At 38.4% G+C, this 15,948-nt stretch overlaps 1 protein-coding gene across 1 annotated transcript in view; it reads right to left on the reverse strand.

Moving 5' to 3' along the window:
• Positions 1–15,948, reverse strand: part of schip1 (schwannomin interacting protein 1) — a 49,865-nt gene that overhangs the window by 1,390 nt on the left and 32,527 nt on the right. The window contains exons 3-7 of the mRNA XM_086164240.1: positions 11,883–12,001; positions 10,574–10,691; positions 9,756–9,953; positions 1,567–1,690; positions 1,003–1,096 (exon numbers count right to left, since the gene is read on the reverse strand). Of these exons, the coding sequence (XP_086020366.1) occupies positions 1,003–1,096; positions 1,567–1,690; positions 9,756–9,953; positions 10,574–10,691; positions 11,883–12,001 (653 nt within the window). The remainder of the gene's footprint in view (positions 1–1,002; positions 1,097–1,566; positions 1,691–9,755; positions 9,954–10,573; positions 10,692–11,882; positions 12,002–15,948) is intronic.

The raw sequence follows: 15,948 nt of genomic DNA on the forward strand, positions 1-15,948 counted from the left end.
AGCGAAAAATAAAATAAAACTATAAAAAAAAAACACAAAAAAACATCTAACTCAGTCAATTAGAGATAATATCTTCAACTCTCCAAATATTTTTTAATGGGTGCCCATTTGTCAAGATATAGGTCTGTCTGAAGTCGTAAGTTTGCTGTTATGCGTTCCATGCAGTTTCCATCCTTAAGCCTCTGACGCCGCTGGTCCAGGGTAGGTGGGTGGGGTTTGAGCCAGTTTACTGGGATCATTTTATGTGCAATTAATAGAAGAACTCTAAGCGAAGACACCTGGTTTTTCCTTAAATCGCTTGTTGATGCTGTACCCATAATAAATTGCTGTGGATCAATTGGTCTGTTTAATTTTAAAATCTCACTTATTTGTTTTAATGCATGAAAATGTTTCCGTGGACCGATTAGAGGTGCAGGGGCTCAAATAATAAAAACTTTTGCCAGTTCACAGTATTTAATCTGAATATAACTGTTGTGCTTTATATAAGGCAATTACATTATTAAGTGCGGCAGGAAGGCGAAGGTGGAAACAGTTGGTTTTATTGAAAAAACTATCATTTGTACCAAGAAAGATTTTCTTTGTGGATCGCATTTGGTACGGGTCTGCAAAGACAATCTTTCTTGGTACAAATAATAACAATTTTTTCATTAGATCTCATTTCAGGTGGACAAAGGTTTCCGACATTGCGCTAAATCACGCGACGCCGGCGAAAACATCTCAGGGGAAGATCAGCGGTAAAAAGTAGCTCAGGATTAAGAACTTTTTTGCATCTTATTTCGAATAAAATAAGATCCGAGGGGTTGGGGACGGCTGCGATAGAGACATTCACACCTCAAATTGACTATTCAGGGTCTCAATCTACCATTCTCTCCCTCTCGTTCGTACATCTGGACGTCATGGAGAACCGGGAAAATGTATTTGTAAATGTGTACGTAAATATGGACGTTCACGAGTCTTGAGAGACGAAAAAGAAAGGACGCGGAGGCAGAAAGGGGTCGTCACCTGGTGAGATCCTCGATGTCGACCAACATGGCGTCCTGCTCCATGTGCAGCTCGTCTCGGATCACCAGCAGCTGTACTAACTCTTCGTTTAGACCTGAGGCGAAGGGCAGAGGGAAACCGTCATGAAGATCCTTTCCAGGGGACGATTAAACGTCTCTCCATATTTAATGGACTCTAAGAGTGAATGTTGGAAACGTGATCGGAGAAATGGCCCCTAAAATTCATTTTGAAACGTGGACAAAGGGTCCAACATTGCGCGAAATCACGCGGTGTCGGCGAAAACATCTCAGGGGAAGATAAAGTAGCTCAGGATTTGGAAGTCGTGGGGACTTTCGCAGCCGTTTCAGAAAGTTTTCAAGACTTTTTGAAGTAAAATGACAGATTAATCATCTCTAAACCCCAATCGTGTTTGGCATGCAGTGACAGTAAACTCTGTGAGGAAGCTATTAACTGGTAATTTTTCTCTGAATTGACAAACAAGCACCAAGTAAAGGTTCTTTCACATCCACATGAAAGTGTGTGTGTGTGTGTGTGTGTGTGAGTGAGTGTGTAATGTCAACTCACTCTCAATCTGGGAGTGCAGATCATTGACTATAACCTGGAGCTGTCCCAGCGTCATGTCCCTCAAGTCGGTGGGTTTCAGGCTTCTTTTCATTAGACACTCGCTGATGTGAGGCATATGCGGGAGCTGCAACACACACACACACACACACACACACAAGCACAGGTAAGTAATGAAACCCAATAGAGGTTTGAGAAAAATCCGCAAACCAAAAAGGCTCCAAAAGTAAAGATAATTTATTTCACCATTTATTACTAAATTCTTTTTTTTTCCGTAAATTTTATTTTTACGAAAAACGCATTCTGGCATGACTTTTAAAAATTTGGATACCAAAAATGCTCCAAAAGTAAAGATAATTTATCTTACTATTTATGACTAAATAATTTTTTTTTCTCGTAAATTTTATTTTTACAAAAAACGCATTCTGGCATTACTTTTAAAAATCCGCATACCAAAAATGCTCCAAAAGTAAAGATAATTTATCTTACTATTTATGACTAAATAATTTTTTTTTTTCGTAAATTTTATTTTTACAAAAAACGCATTCTGGCATGACTTTTGAAAATCTGGATACCAAAAATGCTCCAAAAGTAAAGATAATTTATTCTACTATTTATGACTAAATATTTTTTTTTTTACGTAAATTTTAGTTTTACAAAAAACGCATTCTGGCATGACTTTTAAAAATCTGGATACCAAAAATGCTCCAAAAGTAAAGATAATTTATCTTACTATTTATGACTAAATAAGCTTTTTTTTTCGTAAATTTTATTTTTACAAAAAACGCATTCTGGCATGACTTTTAAAAATCCGCATACCAAAAATGCTCCAAAAGTAAAGATAATTTATTCTACTATTTATTACTAATTTTTTTTTTTTTTTATGTAAATTTTAGTTTTGCGAAAAACGCATTCTGGCATGACTTTTGAAAATCTGGATACCAAAAATGCTCCAAAAGTAAAGATAATTTATCTTACTATCTATGACTAAATATTTTTTTTTTTCGTAAATTTTATTTTTACCAAAAACGCATTCTGGCATGACTTTTGAAAATCTGGATACCAAAAATGCTCCAAAAGTAAAGATAATTTATCTTACTATTTATGACTAAATAAGCTTTTTTTTTTTTGTAAATTTTATTTTTACAAAAAACGCATTCTGGCATGACTTTTAAAAATCCGCACACCAAAAATGCTCCAAAAGTAAAGATAATTTATTCTACTATTTATTACTAATTTTTTTTTTTTTTCGTAAATTTTATTTTTACAAAAAACGCATTCTGGCATGACTTTTGAAAATCTGGATACCAAAAATGCTCCAAAAGTAAAGATAATTTATCTTACTATTTATGACTAAATTTTTATTTTTTTTTTCGTAAATTTTATTTTTACAAAAAACGCATTCTGGCATGACTTTTAAAAATCTGGATACCAAAAATGCTCCAAAAGTAAAGATAATTTATCTTACTATTTATGACTAAATAAGCTTTTTATTTTCGTAAATTTTATTTTTACAAAAAACGCATTCTGGCATGACTTTTAAAAATCCGCATACCAAAAATGCTCCAAAAGTAAAGATAATTTATTCTACTATTTATTACTAATTTTTTTTTTTTTTCGTAAATTTTATTTTTACAAAAAACGCATTCTGGCATGACTTTTGAAAATCTGGATACCAAAAATGCTCCAAAAGTAAAGATAATTTATCTTACTATTTATGACTAAATTTTTATTTTTTTTTTCGTAAATTTTATTTTTACAAAAAACGCATTCTGGCATGACTTTTAAAAATCTGGATACCAAAAATGCTCCAAAAGTAAAGATAATTTATCTTACTATTTATGACTAAATAAGCTTTTTATTTTCGTAAATTTTATTTTTACAAAAAACGCATTCTGGCATGACTTTTAAAAATCCGCATACCAAAAATGCTCCAAAAGTAAAGATAATTTATTCTACTATTTATTACTAATTTTTTTTTTTTTTTGTAAATTTTAGTTTTACGAAAAACGCATTCTGGCATGACTTTTGAAAATCTGGATACCAAAAATGCTCAAAAGGAAAGATAATTTATCTTACTATTTATGACTAAATTTTTTTTTTTTTTTCGTAAATTTTATTTTTACAAAAAACGCATTCTGGCATGACTTTTAAAAATCCGCATACCAAAAATGCTCCAAAAGTAAAGATAATTTATTCTACTATTTATTACAATTTTTTTTTTTTTTTTTGTAAATTTTATTTTTACGAAAAACGCATTCTGGCATGACTTTTGAAAATCTGGATACCAAAAATGCTCCAAAAGTAAAGATAATTTATCTTACTATTTATGACTAATTTTTTTTTTTTTTTTCGTAAATTTTATTTTTACAAAAAACGCATTCTGGCATGACTTTTAAAAATCCGCATACCAAAAATGCTCCAAAAGTAAAGATAATTTATCTTACTATTTATGACTAAATAAGCTTTTTTTTTTCGTAAATTTTATTTTTACAAAAAACGCATTCTGGCATGACTTTTAAAAATCTGCATACCAAAAATGCTCCAAAAGTAAAGATAATTTATTCTACTATTTATTACTATTTTTTTTTTTTTATGTAAATTTTAGTTTTACGAAAAACGCATTCTGGCATGACTTTTGAAAATCTGGATACCAAAAATGCTCCAAAAGTAAAGATAATTTATCTTACTATTTATGACTAAATAATTTTTTTTTCGTAAATTTTATTTTTACAAAAAACGCATTCTGGCATGACTTTTAAAAATCTGGATACCAAAAATGCTCCAAAAGTAAAGATAATTTATCTGCCTATTTATGACTAAATAATTTTTTTTTACGTAAATTTTATTTTTACAAAAAACGCATTCTGGCATGACTTTTAAAAATCTGGATACCAAAAATGCTCCAAAAGTAAAGATAATTTATCTTACTATTTATGACTAAATAAGCTTTTTTTTTCGTAAATTTTATTTTTACAAAAAAAACGCATTCTGGCATGACTTTTAAAAATCCGCATACCAAAAATGCTCCAAAAGTAAAGATAATTTATTCTACTATTTATTACTAATTTTTTTTTTTTTTACGTAAATTTTAGTTTTACGAAAAACGCATTCTGGCATGACTTTTGAAAATCTGGATACCAAAAATGCTCCAAAAGTAAAGATAATTTATCTTACTATTTATGACTAAATAATTTTTTTTTTTCATAAATTTTATTTTTACAAAAAACGCATTCTGGCATGACTTTTAAAAATCTGGATACCAAAAATGCTCCAAAAGTAAAGATAATTTATCTTACTATTTATGACTAAATAATTTTTTTTTTTTGTAAATTTTATTTTTACGAAAAACGCATTCTGGCATGACTTTTGAAAATCTGGATACCAAAAATGCTCCAAAAGTAAAGATAATTTATCTTACTATTTATGACTAAATATTTTTTTTTTTTCGTAAATTTTATTTTTACAAAAAACGCATTCTGGCATGACTTTTAAAAATCTGGATACCAAAAATGCTCCAAAAGTAAAGATAATTTATCTTACTATTTATGACTAAATAATTTTTTTTTTTCGTAAATTTTATTTTTACAAAAAACGCATTCTGGCATGACTTTTAAAAATCTGGATACCAAAAATGCTCCAAAAGTAAAGATAATTTATCTTACTATTTATGACTAAATAAGCTTTTTTTTTCATAAATTTTATTTTTACAAAAAACGCATTCTGGCATGACTTTTAAAAATCCGCATACCAAAAATGCTCCAAAAGTAAAGATAATTTATTCTACTATTTATTACTAATTTTTTTTTTTTTTACGTAAATTTTAGTTTTACGAAAAACGCATTCTGGCATGACTTTTGAAAATCTGGATACCAAAAATGCTCCAAAAGTAAAGATAATTTATTCTACTATTTATGACTAAATAATTTTTTTTTTACGTAAATTTTAGTTTTACAAAAAACGCATTCTGGCATGACTTTTAAAAATCTGGATACCAAAAATGCTCCAAAAGTAAAGATAATTTATCTTACTATTTATGACTAAATAAGCTTTTTTTTTCGTAAATTTTATTTTTACAAAAAACGCATTCTGGCATGACTTTTAAAAATCTGCATACCAAAAATGCTCCAAAAGTAAAGATAATTTATTCTACTATTTATTACTAATTTTTTTTTTTTTTTCGTAAATTTTATTTTTACAAAAAACGCATTCTGGCATGACTTTTGAAAATCTGGATACCAAAAATGCTCCAAAAGTAAAGATAATTTATCTTACTATTTATGACTAAATTTTTATTTTTTTTTTCGTAAATTTTATTTTTACAAAAAACGCATTCTGGCATGACTTTTAAAAATCTGGATACCAAAAATGCTCCAAAAGTAAAGATAATTTATCTTACTATTTATGACTAAATAAGCTTTTTATTTTCGTAAATTTTATTTTTACAAAAAACGCATTCTGGCATGATTTTTAAAAATCCGCATACCAAAAATGCTCCAAAAGTAAAGATAATTTATTCTACTATTTATTACTAATTTTTTTTTTTTTTTTGTAAATTTTATTTTTACGAAAAACGCATTCTGGCATGACTTTTGAAAATCTGGATACCAAAAATGCTCCAAAAGTAAAGATAATTTATCTTACTATTTATGACTAATTTTTTTTTTTTTTTTCGTAAATTTTATTTTTACAAAAAACGCATTCTGGCATGACTTTTAAAAATCCGCATACCAAAAATGCTCCAAAAGTAAAGATAATTTATCTTACTATTTATGACTAAATAATTTTTTTTTCTCGTAAATTTTATTTTTACGAAAAACGCATTCTGGCATGACTTTTAAAAATCTGGATACCAAAAATGCTCCAAAAGTAAAGATAATTTATCTTACTATTTATGACTAAATATTTTTTTTTTTTCGTAAATTTTATTTTTACAAAAAACGCATTCTGGCATGACTTTTGAAAATCTGGATACCAAAAATGCTCCAAAAGTAAAGATAATTTATCTTACTATTTATGACTAAATAATTTTTTTTTTCGTAAATTTTATTTTTACAAAAAACGCATTCTGGCATGACTTTTAAAAATCTGGATACCAAAAATGCTCCAAAAGTAAAGATAATTCATCTTACTATTTATGACTAAATAAGCTTTTTTTTTCGTAAATTTTATTTTTACAAAAAACGCATTCTGGCATGACTTTTAAAAATCCGCATACCAAAAATGCTCCAAAAGTAAAGATAATTTATTCTACTATTTATTACTAATTTTTTTTTTTGTACGTAAATTTTAGTTTTACGAAAAACGCATTCTGGCATGACTTTTGAAAATCTGGATACCAAAAATGCTCCAAAAGTAAAGATAATTTATCTTACTATTTATGACTAAATAATTTTTTTTTTTCGTAAATTTTATTTTTACAAAAAACGCATTCTGGCATGACTTTTAAAAATCTGGATACCAAAAATGCTCCAAAAGTAAAGATAATTTATCTTACTATTTATGACTAAATAATTTTTTTTTCTCGTAAATTTTATTTTTACGAAAAACGCATTCTGGCATGACTTTTGAAAATCTGGATACCAAAAATGCTCCAAAAGTAAAGATAATTTATCTTACTATTTATGACTAAATAAGCTTTTTTTTTCGTAAATTTTATTTTTACAAAAAACGCATTCTGGCATGACTTTTAAAAATCCGCATACCAAAAATGCTCCAAAAGTAAAGATAATTTATTCTACTATTTATTACTAATTTTTTTTTTTTTTTACGTAAATTTTAGTTTTACGAAAAACGCATTCTGGCATGACATTTCGAGCAAATGTGGGCTCTTCCTCAGATATTTACCAGAGATAATAGTGAAACCCATACGTTATGCTCCAGTGCTGCCACTTTTACTGTGACAAACATCAATTTTTTTCCATTGTTGTCATTGAGAATTCCTTCACTTTTCTCCCTTTTTTTTTTTAAATATAATTTATTTTTACAAATATAAACTATTTTTAAATATGTTTTATATGAAAACATATTTGTTTTTCCCCACTTTGTCACTTTTATTGCTTTTTTATTTTTCATCTTAAATCTGTATTTTGTGATTTTTCAGTACGGTGACCTTGAGTGTTTTCGTATTGTTATAATAATTATCATTATTGTCATATGCACAGTCTGGAAAGGTGTTTTCCTGTTCCATCAAAATCTCATTCAGTTGTAACCAGAAGCATCAGTGAACAATGTTAGAAGTGTAAACAGTATTGTATTATATCGTTCTTTATTCATTTGAGAAGCCGGTAGTCGCTTCCCAAATCGCCAGTGAAATGTGCAAAACCGGAAAAACCTCATTCCAGTGACAAATGCAGACTGGAAAGCGAACATAAATTATCCCGTGCCATCTTTCGATTTTTTATCCAGGTTCTAAATCTACCTGTGCAGACTCGCCTTGTTTGGTAAAGGGAGAATTTCTTTGTCCCACACAAAACAATGAATAGCGCGTCCTCAAAGGTGACCTGCGCGGGTTCGCGCCCTTATCAGGACAATCGTCAAGGATAGAAGGTGAACAGAAGGTTACATGGGAAATCGAGAGGCCCGTGTGTGTGTTTGTGTGTGTGTGTGTGTGTGTGTGTTTGTGTTTTAAACCTGATTGGTTTGTCGCGTGTGCTCTCTAAGGCCACAGCTGGTTTCCATTCGCCACTTTCCCTCCGTCAACACCGCTATCCGAGCGCTCCACATTCTTTTTCTTTCCTTTCCACATCTGTTTTTCCGCGCGCACACACACACACACACACACACACACACACACAAGCATCGCTGCCCTCCTTCTCCTCTCTCTGCCCCAGGTTCTCAACCAAGGGGCAGATGGGGAAACGCACGCCTGCGCACACGCGCGCCGCAACGCAATATTCATGCACTATCTGGCGCTTCCTTTCTCATTAGCCGGCTTCCATTTTCACATTAGCGCTGACGCAACTGCAACAGGACGACGCCGTGTATCGGTTTCAGTTTCTCCTGACCGCACAGCCGCAGTAGCGCACAGAGAGAGAGGGCGGGGGGTGAAAAAGACAAAGTAGGAAATATTACCGGGTGACGTGGAAGGCTTCCACTATGTGTGAGCGTGACCTCAGACGGGTAGCACCATGACTTTTCGCTGGTTTCAGCCACAAACTGATCATAACACTGATACTTCACGGTATCTACCGCTGGCGGTGACTCAACATCGGAGAAAGTACTCTCCTACGATTGAAACCGAAAACAACGGCGGGTTGAGAGCAACATCGGCGCCCGTCTCGGCCCGTCTGTTTATCTCGTCCGCCCGACGGGAGCGGGGAAGGACCGATAAACCGACCGGCAGAAGTTTCAAACGGAGGGGGCGTTCGGCGCGGTTTCGCGGCTTAATGGGCTTTCAGGGCGGTGGATCTTGTCGGCGTCTGCGGTCGTAACACCTCTCAATATTCAGCGGGCGTTCGGTCCGTGTGTGACGCTGATGTTCCCCGACTCCCGGGCGTCGCTACGTTCCTAAACGCGGCGGTCGATGCTTTCCACCGCATGAATGATAGATGCAGCCGGCCGAGCTGCCCTTCGCTTCTCTGAATAAGTAAAGCCTGCAAGTCCGCGTGGAGATAGAGTGTGTGTGTGTGTGTGTGTGTGTGTGTGTTTGAGAGCTCCTGACAAGGTGCTGGGTGAGAAAGTAATGGGGATGAAATAATGATGAACTGGGTCGTCACCGCTTTCGCTACTGCAAATGGGGACGGGTTTCCCGTGACGTCATCGCTCAAACCGTGATTGGTTGCTCCGCACGCAAACAGCCGGCTGCATTGGTGTTCGAGGAGAGATGTTCTGAGGCCGGCGGCAACCCCGCTGACATTTTAAACTGTCGAGTCAAGGTCGACAACGTGGGGAAAAAACAAAAAACACCAAACCCTACTTCGTGTGAACTATGACTGGTTTGCATTTATGCTTTTGTTTTGAAGGGAAGGATCGGGGGAGTTTTGCAGCAGCGAATAGACACCATTGTTCTGGGGCGGGGAGATAAACCCCGACGCTCAAACTGGATTTATAGATGTTTTCCCAACCGTCTGACATTCAGATTCTATTCAATCTTAAAGTCAAATTAGCCGGACGTCAAAAGACGTGTCTCCGCGCCTTTCCCGAAACTCCATTTTGCATAAAGATCTTCATCTCTATCTGCGGCCACTGACCAGGTCGGCCACCGGCGACTTCTTGCGGTTCTGCTTCTCCACCTCCACCTGCATCTTGGCCATGGGCTTAGCCATAGCCAGAGCCAGCTTGGCCTCCGCCTGCAGCTTCTTCTGTCGACTCAGGAAGTCCATGTCCTCCAGAGACTCGGAGTCCTCCTCTGTCGTGTCCCTGTCGGAGTAGGACGAGCTCTGCTTCGACTGCATCGGACGGGAGAGAAGAAAGATAAGAAACGGAGACGCTCGGAGGATTAAGGTTTCTATATTCCTTCCTCGGGCTGGAAAGTTGCTCCGCGTCGGTTCGGGATGCGAGGAGGACGAGGATGAGCGACCCCCCCCCCCCCCTCCCCGCTGTTCCGGGTCTCCTCGCTGACAGGAGATTAATGCGTCCAGTCATCCGTGGACGCAGCGCACGGATTCCAATTCATTTCTCATTTGCCGCCCATGAATTAGTTAACCGGCCAGAAAACACACGCGTGTTTGTGTGTGTGTGTGTGTGTGGATTCACACCTAAACACAATGACGTTTGACGTGATCGGCCCATATTACGGCCGGCTGACGTCCGTCAAAGCCGTGAAATGGAGACGAGGAACAAGACGAGCAGATATTCACCGCACGGATTCCTCGGTAATCACGCTTTCGGGAGAGATTCTCCTTTCTGGAGGGACTTTCGGCCTTTTTTTTTCCCGGCAGGGTCGATGTCATTTTAAAAAAAAAAAAAACAACAAGTCGCGCCTCCACGTGCGACGTGAAAACACTGCATTCGATGCAGATAAAGGACACCGTTTCTCACACACTCGTGTGTGTGTGTGTGTGTTTACCATGGGGGACAGGGGCGTGTCCAGACTGGTCTCCGTCTTGCTGTCATCGGCGTCGCTGTCCTTGTCGCTGCCGCTGTCGTTGACAAAACAGATCTGTAGGTTCATCCCGCTCTGCAGCCTGCGAAAGGGACGGCGGCGTTTACGCGTTAGCACGAACACGGGTGAGCAACGCGCGCGCCGAAGTTCGTCCCAAGAAAAGCTGCTCCTTCGAACGCCTTGTGACAGCAGATAAGCGAGTGCGGCGAGGATGAAATCCAGAGGGGCTTGTTTTTAATCAGCTCCCTTCTTGTACTTAGCGCCAATCAATCCAGGGAACGCTCGGCGGGATCCGATGCGTCCGGGAACGGAGGAGGGTGGGGGGGGGTGGATGTCACCGAGGAACAGAACAACAACAGATATGGATCCGACTCCGGATAAGGATCGATGATCTGCTTATTCAATGTAGTAATTACAAACGGAGCTGATTGATCACCCGGCGCGGACCCGATCGGTCCTGATTAAAATAGGGCCTAAGCGGTCGATGCACCTCCGCGACCTCCCCTTGGGAAAGGACGCAGGAGTCTGTCTCGCCACCCCGTCTGGGGCTTCTCAATGATTTTCATCACAACAGTCTGGGCGTCAGAGCGTTCGGTTCGAAAAGTGATAAATACCCGGTTCAGTCACGAGTCTTCAAACGTTACTCCGTTTCTGCTCCGATGCAAAAAAAAAACGATCCTTCCGCCGGAGGATCCGCGTTATTCCCATGCAGCGTTGAAATGACTTTCACACATTTGGGAAAAACTCCAAAAAAAAAACGGTGTCCTCGGAATATTCACCGTCTACCGCCCTCAAAGCTGAAAAAAAAAAAACACCTTCATTTCCTCATATGGTGAGTTGGCAGTGGATGAAAACGTTCGTCAGGAAGCCACGTGATGCAAAAGCCAGCAATATAAAGAGCAGCGTAGTGTTTGCTTCCAGTAATACTTGACGCGGGAGCCGTAAGTCGCCGATGTGTCTGCGTAGGTGTCTTTTGGGAAGTGAGAAAAACAATAGTTGATTATATCTTGCCCTTTTGCGATTCGCCAAACCCAGGCTTCCCGTCTTTCTGCTCTCCTCACCGGTACCCGTTACGGTAAATCTGGACTGCAGGCTGCCCACGCTTTACCGCTATTTGAGACCTAAAGTCGAGACCGTTTTCGTTTTTTTTTTTTTTTTTTTTTCTGGCGGGAAGGTTTGCGTTTAGAGTTATTAAGACAAAACACAGCGTCGGTTATTTTAAGAAGTCACATGCTTATTGGCTGAGAAAGAAGTAATGTGACAGGGGCCGCACCGTGATGACAGGCTGGGTTTACCGCTCTTGCTACAGCTGGTGTAGATGCCGGGTCCATCGTCGAAGAAACTGCCCAGGGCCAACTTCTGCCTGATGGACTCCCTCTCATTCTTCTGGGCCTGCAACGGGAGATTAGGATTAGATGACTTTTATTGGCAATCTGTGTCACGGGGGGGAGGGCGGGAAGACAGATAAGGTTCAGACAGACACTTCAGCGGGATTTATGCCTGTTGTCATGGCAGCTCAAACCTCGCCGCTCGGTATATTTAGCCGCGCGACGCCCCGCGTTCTCAAATAGAAACACTGTTGCCACGAGCGCTTCCGCGGATGTATTCATAGCCTGATCTTCCAGAGGTTCAGTGTCATCTTAGCCCCGATACAAAGTGTGGAGTCAGCTGAGCCCCTCGAACGGGCGCCCATCATCACAACGACGCGTTTACCCGTGTTCGCCGGTAGGTGGTGCTGTTGTCCGGAGCAACCGCCGGCCCAAAAGCACTCGTGTAAACCTTCTCATTCAAGAATCTCAGGTTTGATAAACCCAGGGGGGCAAATGCAATAATAATAATAATAATAACAACGACAATAATAATAATACTAATATTTTACAGTTTAACAGTTGCGCAGCCGTTCGGCCGACTGTTAATTCACGCTATGGTCTTTTGAGGAACCTATCGGTGACATCCAATAATATGCACTGCATGACTCAATCTTCCTGAAATGCAAGATTGGGATGAGTCAGCCTGTTTAATGTCTGGAAAGATTGCGGTGGAAAAAAAGCACAGATTTCACTCCACTGTTAACAAACCACAAGGTGCTAAATAGATGTTGTATTAAAGTTTCTCTATCAAAACAGAGCCGTGTGGGGGTGAACTTGTGGCCAAATACATTCAATTTGAAACGTTACACATTGCAAATGAATTGGACCATGAATTAATATGAGAACCTCTGGAGACATCCTGATATTTAATCATTTATCAGAAATATGAAGTAAAATAAATGAAAAAGTTACAGACTATTAAATGTATGCGGCCTGACTGCTTGCATGCAATACCGTCAAACACCACTAGGGGGCGTTTAGTTTGGGATTTACAAAGCAGCGTCGTATCTGTACCCTTGTCAAACAAACCGTCTGACGTTCATTCGCAGCTGGATTTAGGGCTTTTCTGGAAGCAGACAAACCTTCACCAAGATGAACGGAGCATTTATCTTCATATAGAAGTAAAGTTAACATCTGCACGTCCCGACAGAACATCAAACGGAGGCAGCAACACGAGCTTCAAGGGACAATCGGTCTTTTTACAGGACGCTGTTTTCGGTTTTCCTAACCTCTCACTATGTTCTTTCCCGTCAATCAAATCATTTTTTAACATCCCCACCCCCCCACCCCCTCATCTGCTCCTGAAGTTACTCCTGAGTGTGTGTGTGTGTGTGTGTGTGTTTGTTTAGAGTCAAGACGAAATGAGTCAGCAGGAATCGGTCATTCGTCTGATTTGCAATGCAGAACATCAGTGGCTGCTTGTTGACAAGAGGTGAGTGTGTGTGTGTGTGTGTGGGAGATCTTGTGGGTGCCAATCAGCCTACATAACCACAAACACTCCTTAAGGATAAACCAAGTCATCATGTAGGCATGAAGACTTCATGCCTCATGAATGCTGCTCTGAAGTTGTGAAGTAGAGACGCGACAAAAGGGGGGAGCACCGCAACGACCGAGGGATTTCCTGCTTTTCACATCCTCTTTGAGCAGAAGGCCGTCGGGCTCATTACCAGAGCAACACTGTCGCCCTCTGCTTGGGGATTTTACTCACATACTCGATATATTTACTCAGGTTTACACGTCTTCTACGCCGTCGATGAAAACACTTTAAAATGTAGCTCGTTGCATCCAGAAGGGCGGGCGGGCTTCCGACCAGCAGTCACACAAGCGATGCTTTGCATACAAGGTCAAAAGTCAGGGACTCTGTTTAACTCAAGTTCCATTCATGAAGAATCCGCTCATTCATTATCTGAAGCTCCTGCGTGTTTTTGGACTGTGGAAGGAATCTCGAGCAGGGACTCCACACAGAAAAGCCAGATTGTCGTAATCCAATCGGGGACTTTCTCGCTCCTAGCCGGAAGCGCCGACCACCGCACAGGTGGAAAAGATTCAAAAACCAACATGGAGGAACTGATCCTTGATGCTGCAGAAGGACAAAAAGCAGGACTTTGTGTTTCCACGCCACACCTGCTGGAAAACGCATATCCCCGACGTCGTCCTGCAGAAAACACCTGCGGCAGTTTGTTTTGCGCGTCTGACTCGGCCGTTTGAGGTAAACGGCGGTCACAGCGGCGCCGTAAACCATTTACGAAGGCGCGGAATCTCACACCGAGGGTCGGAGGTGCGAACGGGGGGGAGGACATGCAGCCCCCGCCTGCTGGTCTATCAACATCCACAACCACCTCCTCTTCAAATCTTTAACTTCGGTCTCACCAGACCGGAAGAGGAATGATTCACAGAAGGTCTCGCTCGTCTCACAGGGACTTATCGCGGCATTTAAATGTTCCTCAGCTTAACTACGTTTACGTCTTAGAGTTCCGGTGTTTCTTATTCTCTGCTCATTTAAACACTTTTTGGAACACTGGGAGCTACACGACCCTTTTGAAATTTGAAATAAATTGACGTGGCATATAAGGTTTTTTTTTTTCCTTTATGCTATGTGTTGCATTTTTTTTTAACTCAATGAACAACTGCAGAGAAAATGTAATTACATTTCTGCCTGCAACAGAACATTTTGAACTAGGAAAAAAAAGACGTTTGGTTGAAAGTAAGCAAAAAATGAAAATAAAGCAAAATAATCAATGACTATTTGGGTCTTTCTTGTACTGATGAAAAAAAAGATGAGCTTAAATTATCCGGCAGCAGCAAACTAAAAAGTGGCGTCCTTACAAGAGCGCCATCATCTTCAAATTCAAGATGACATTTAAAAATGAACAAGCTAAAATAAAATAGATTTCAATTTCATACGCGTTAATTATTTTCAAAAGCCACAGGAAGCCTCATCGGAGGGATCAGAAAGCCGCGGGCTGCCGACCCCCTGCTAAAGGTACTAATACATTCATTCACGCGTCTGTAGGTGTTGCTGCTGGAAGCGGCTCCAGTCCAACACGAGTTTCCACTTTCGTGCAAAAGATTTTTCATTTTTTCTGATACGTTTATGCCACCGTTCAACTTATAATACTTATCTATTCAACTACCTGTCCACTTTCTGCTATGTCAGTGGAAATGTCCCCGCAGCGGGACCAATAACGGTACATTTTTCTTTTTTGACACAGAAAGGCACGGAAATATATATATATATATATGTATATACATAAGGACTGGGATTTAAATACATGTATGAAGTACATACATGCCAGGAATGTTAAAGTATGCATCTCAGTGCAGGAGACGTCGGCGGCGTCTCCGCCGGCAGAGGAGTCGTGAATTCCGGCCGATATATTTCTCGTTCGCTTCCTTCAGACGCGAGTCGACAAACACGCCTCTTTTTTACACTCGTGCCGTTGTTTTATTCATGAATTGTTCTATTTGTTCATCAGTTGTGTCCATTTTACTGTTCTTGTTTTTCTCCTAGTTTCTGCTTAAAAGCACTTCATCATCCTCATGTTCAAAGTCCCAGACAAATAAAATAATGATTATAAGGGTCTTTATAGTTGTGTTTATATCCCGGATTGTTTTTCCAGTTGCTAGACGTGCAGAAATCTTCTAAAAGCCCTCGCGTGGTAAAATGTCTGGAGGCCTCCAGCCGCAAGATGATGACATGGAAAATCGTTGGATGTGTCGCATTAATGCTCCATGTGTGTGTGTGTGTGTGTGTGTGTGTGTGTGTAAAGAGGCGGAAAAGAGAAAGAGAATAAATCAGGGAGAGACAGCGAGCAGCAGTCTGACCCCCCGCCCTCTTATTTCTTGGCATTCGGTTCAAAACGCATCGCTGTTTAAATCAGAATGGGAGGAACACAATTTGAATAATTTGTGTTTTCCTCAATGTCGGCGAGCCGTTTCCCGTCCGGTTGACGGACGCTCTTCTGCACT

This window comes from Fistularia commersonii, chromosome 18 (genome assembly GCF_037954325.1).
Source record: "Fistularia commersonii isolate RoL2024-O1a breed Wild chromosome 18, RoL_Fcom_v1.0, whole genome shotgun sequence".
NCBI lineage: Eukaryota > Metazoa > Chordata > Actinopteri > Syngnathiformes > Fistulariidae > Fistularia > Fistularia commersonii.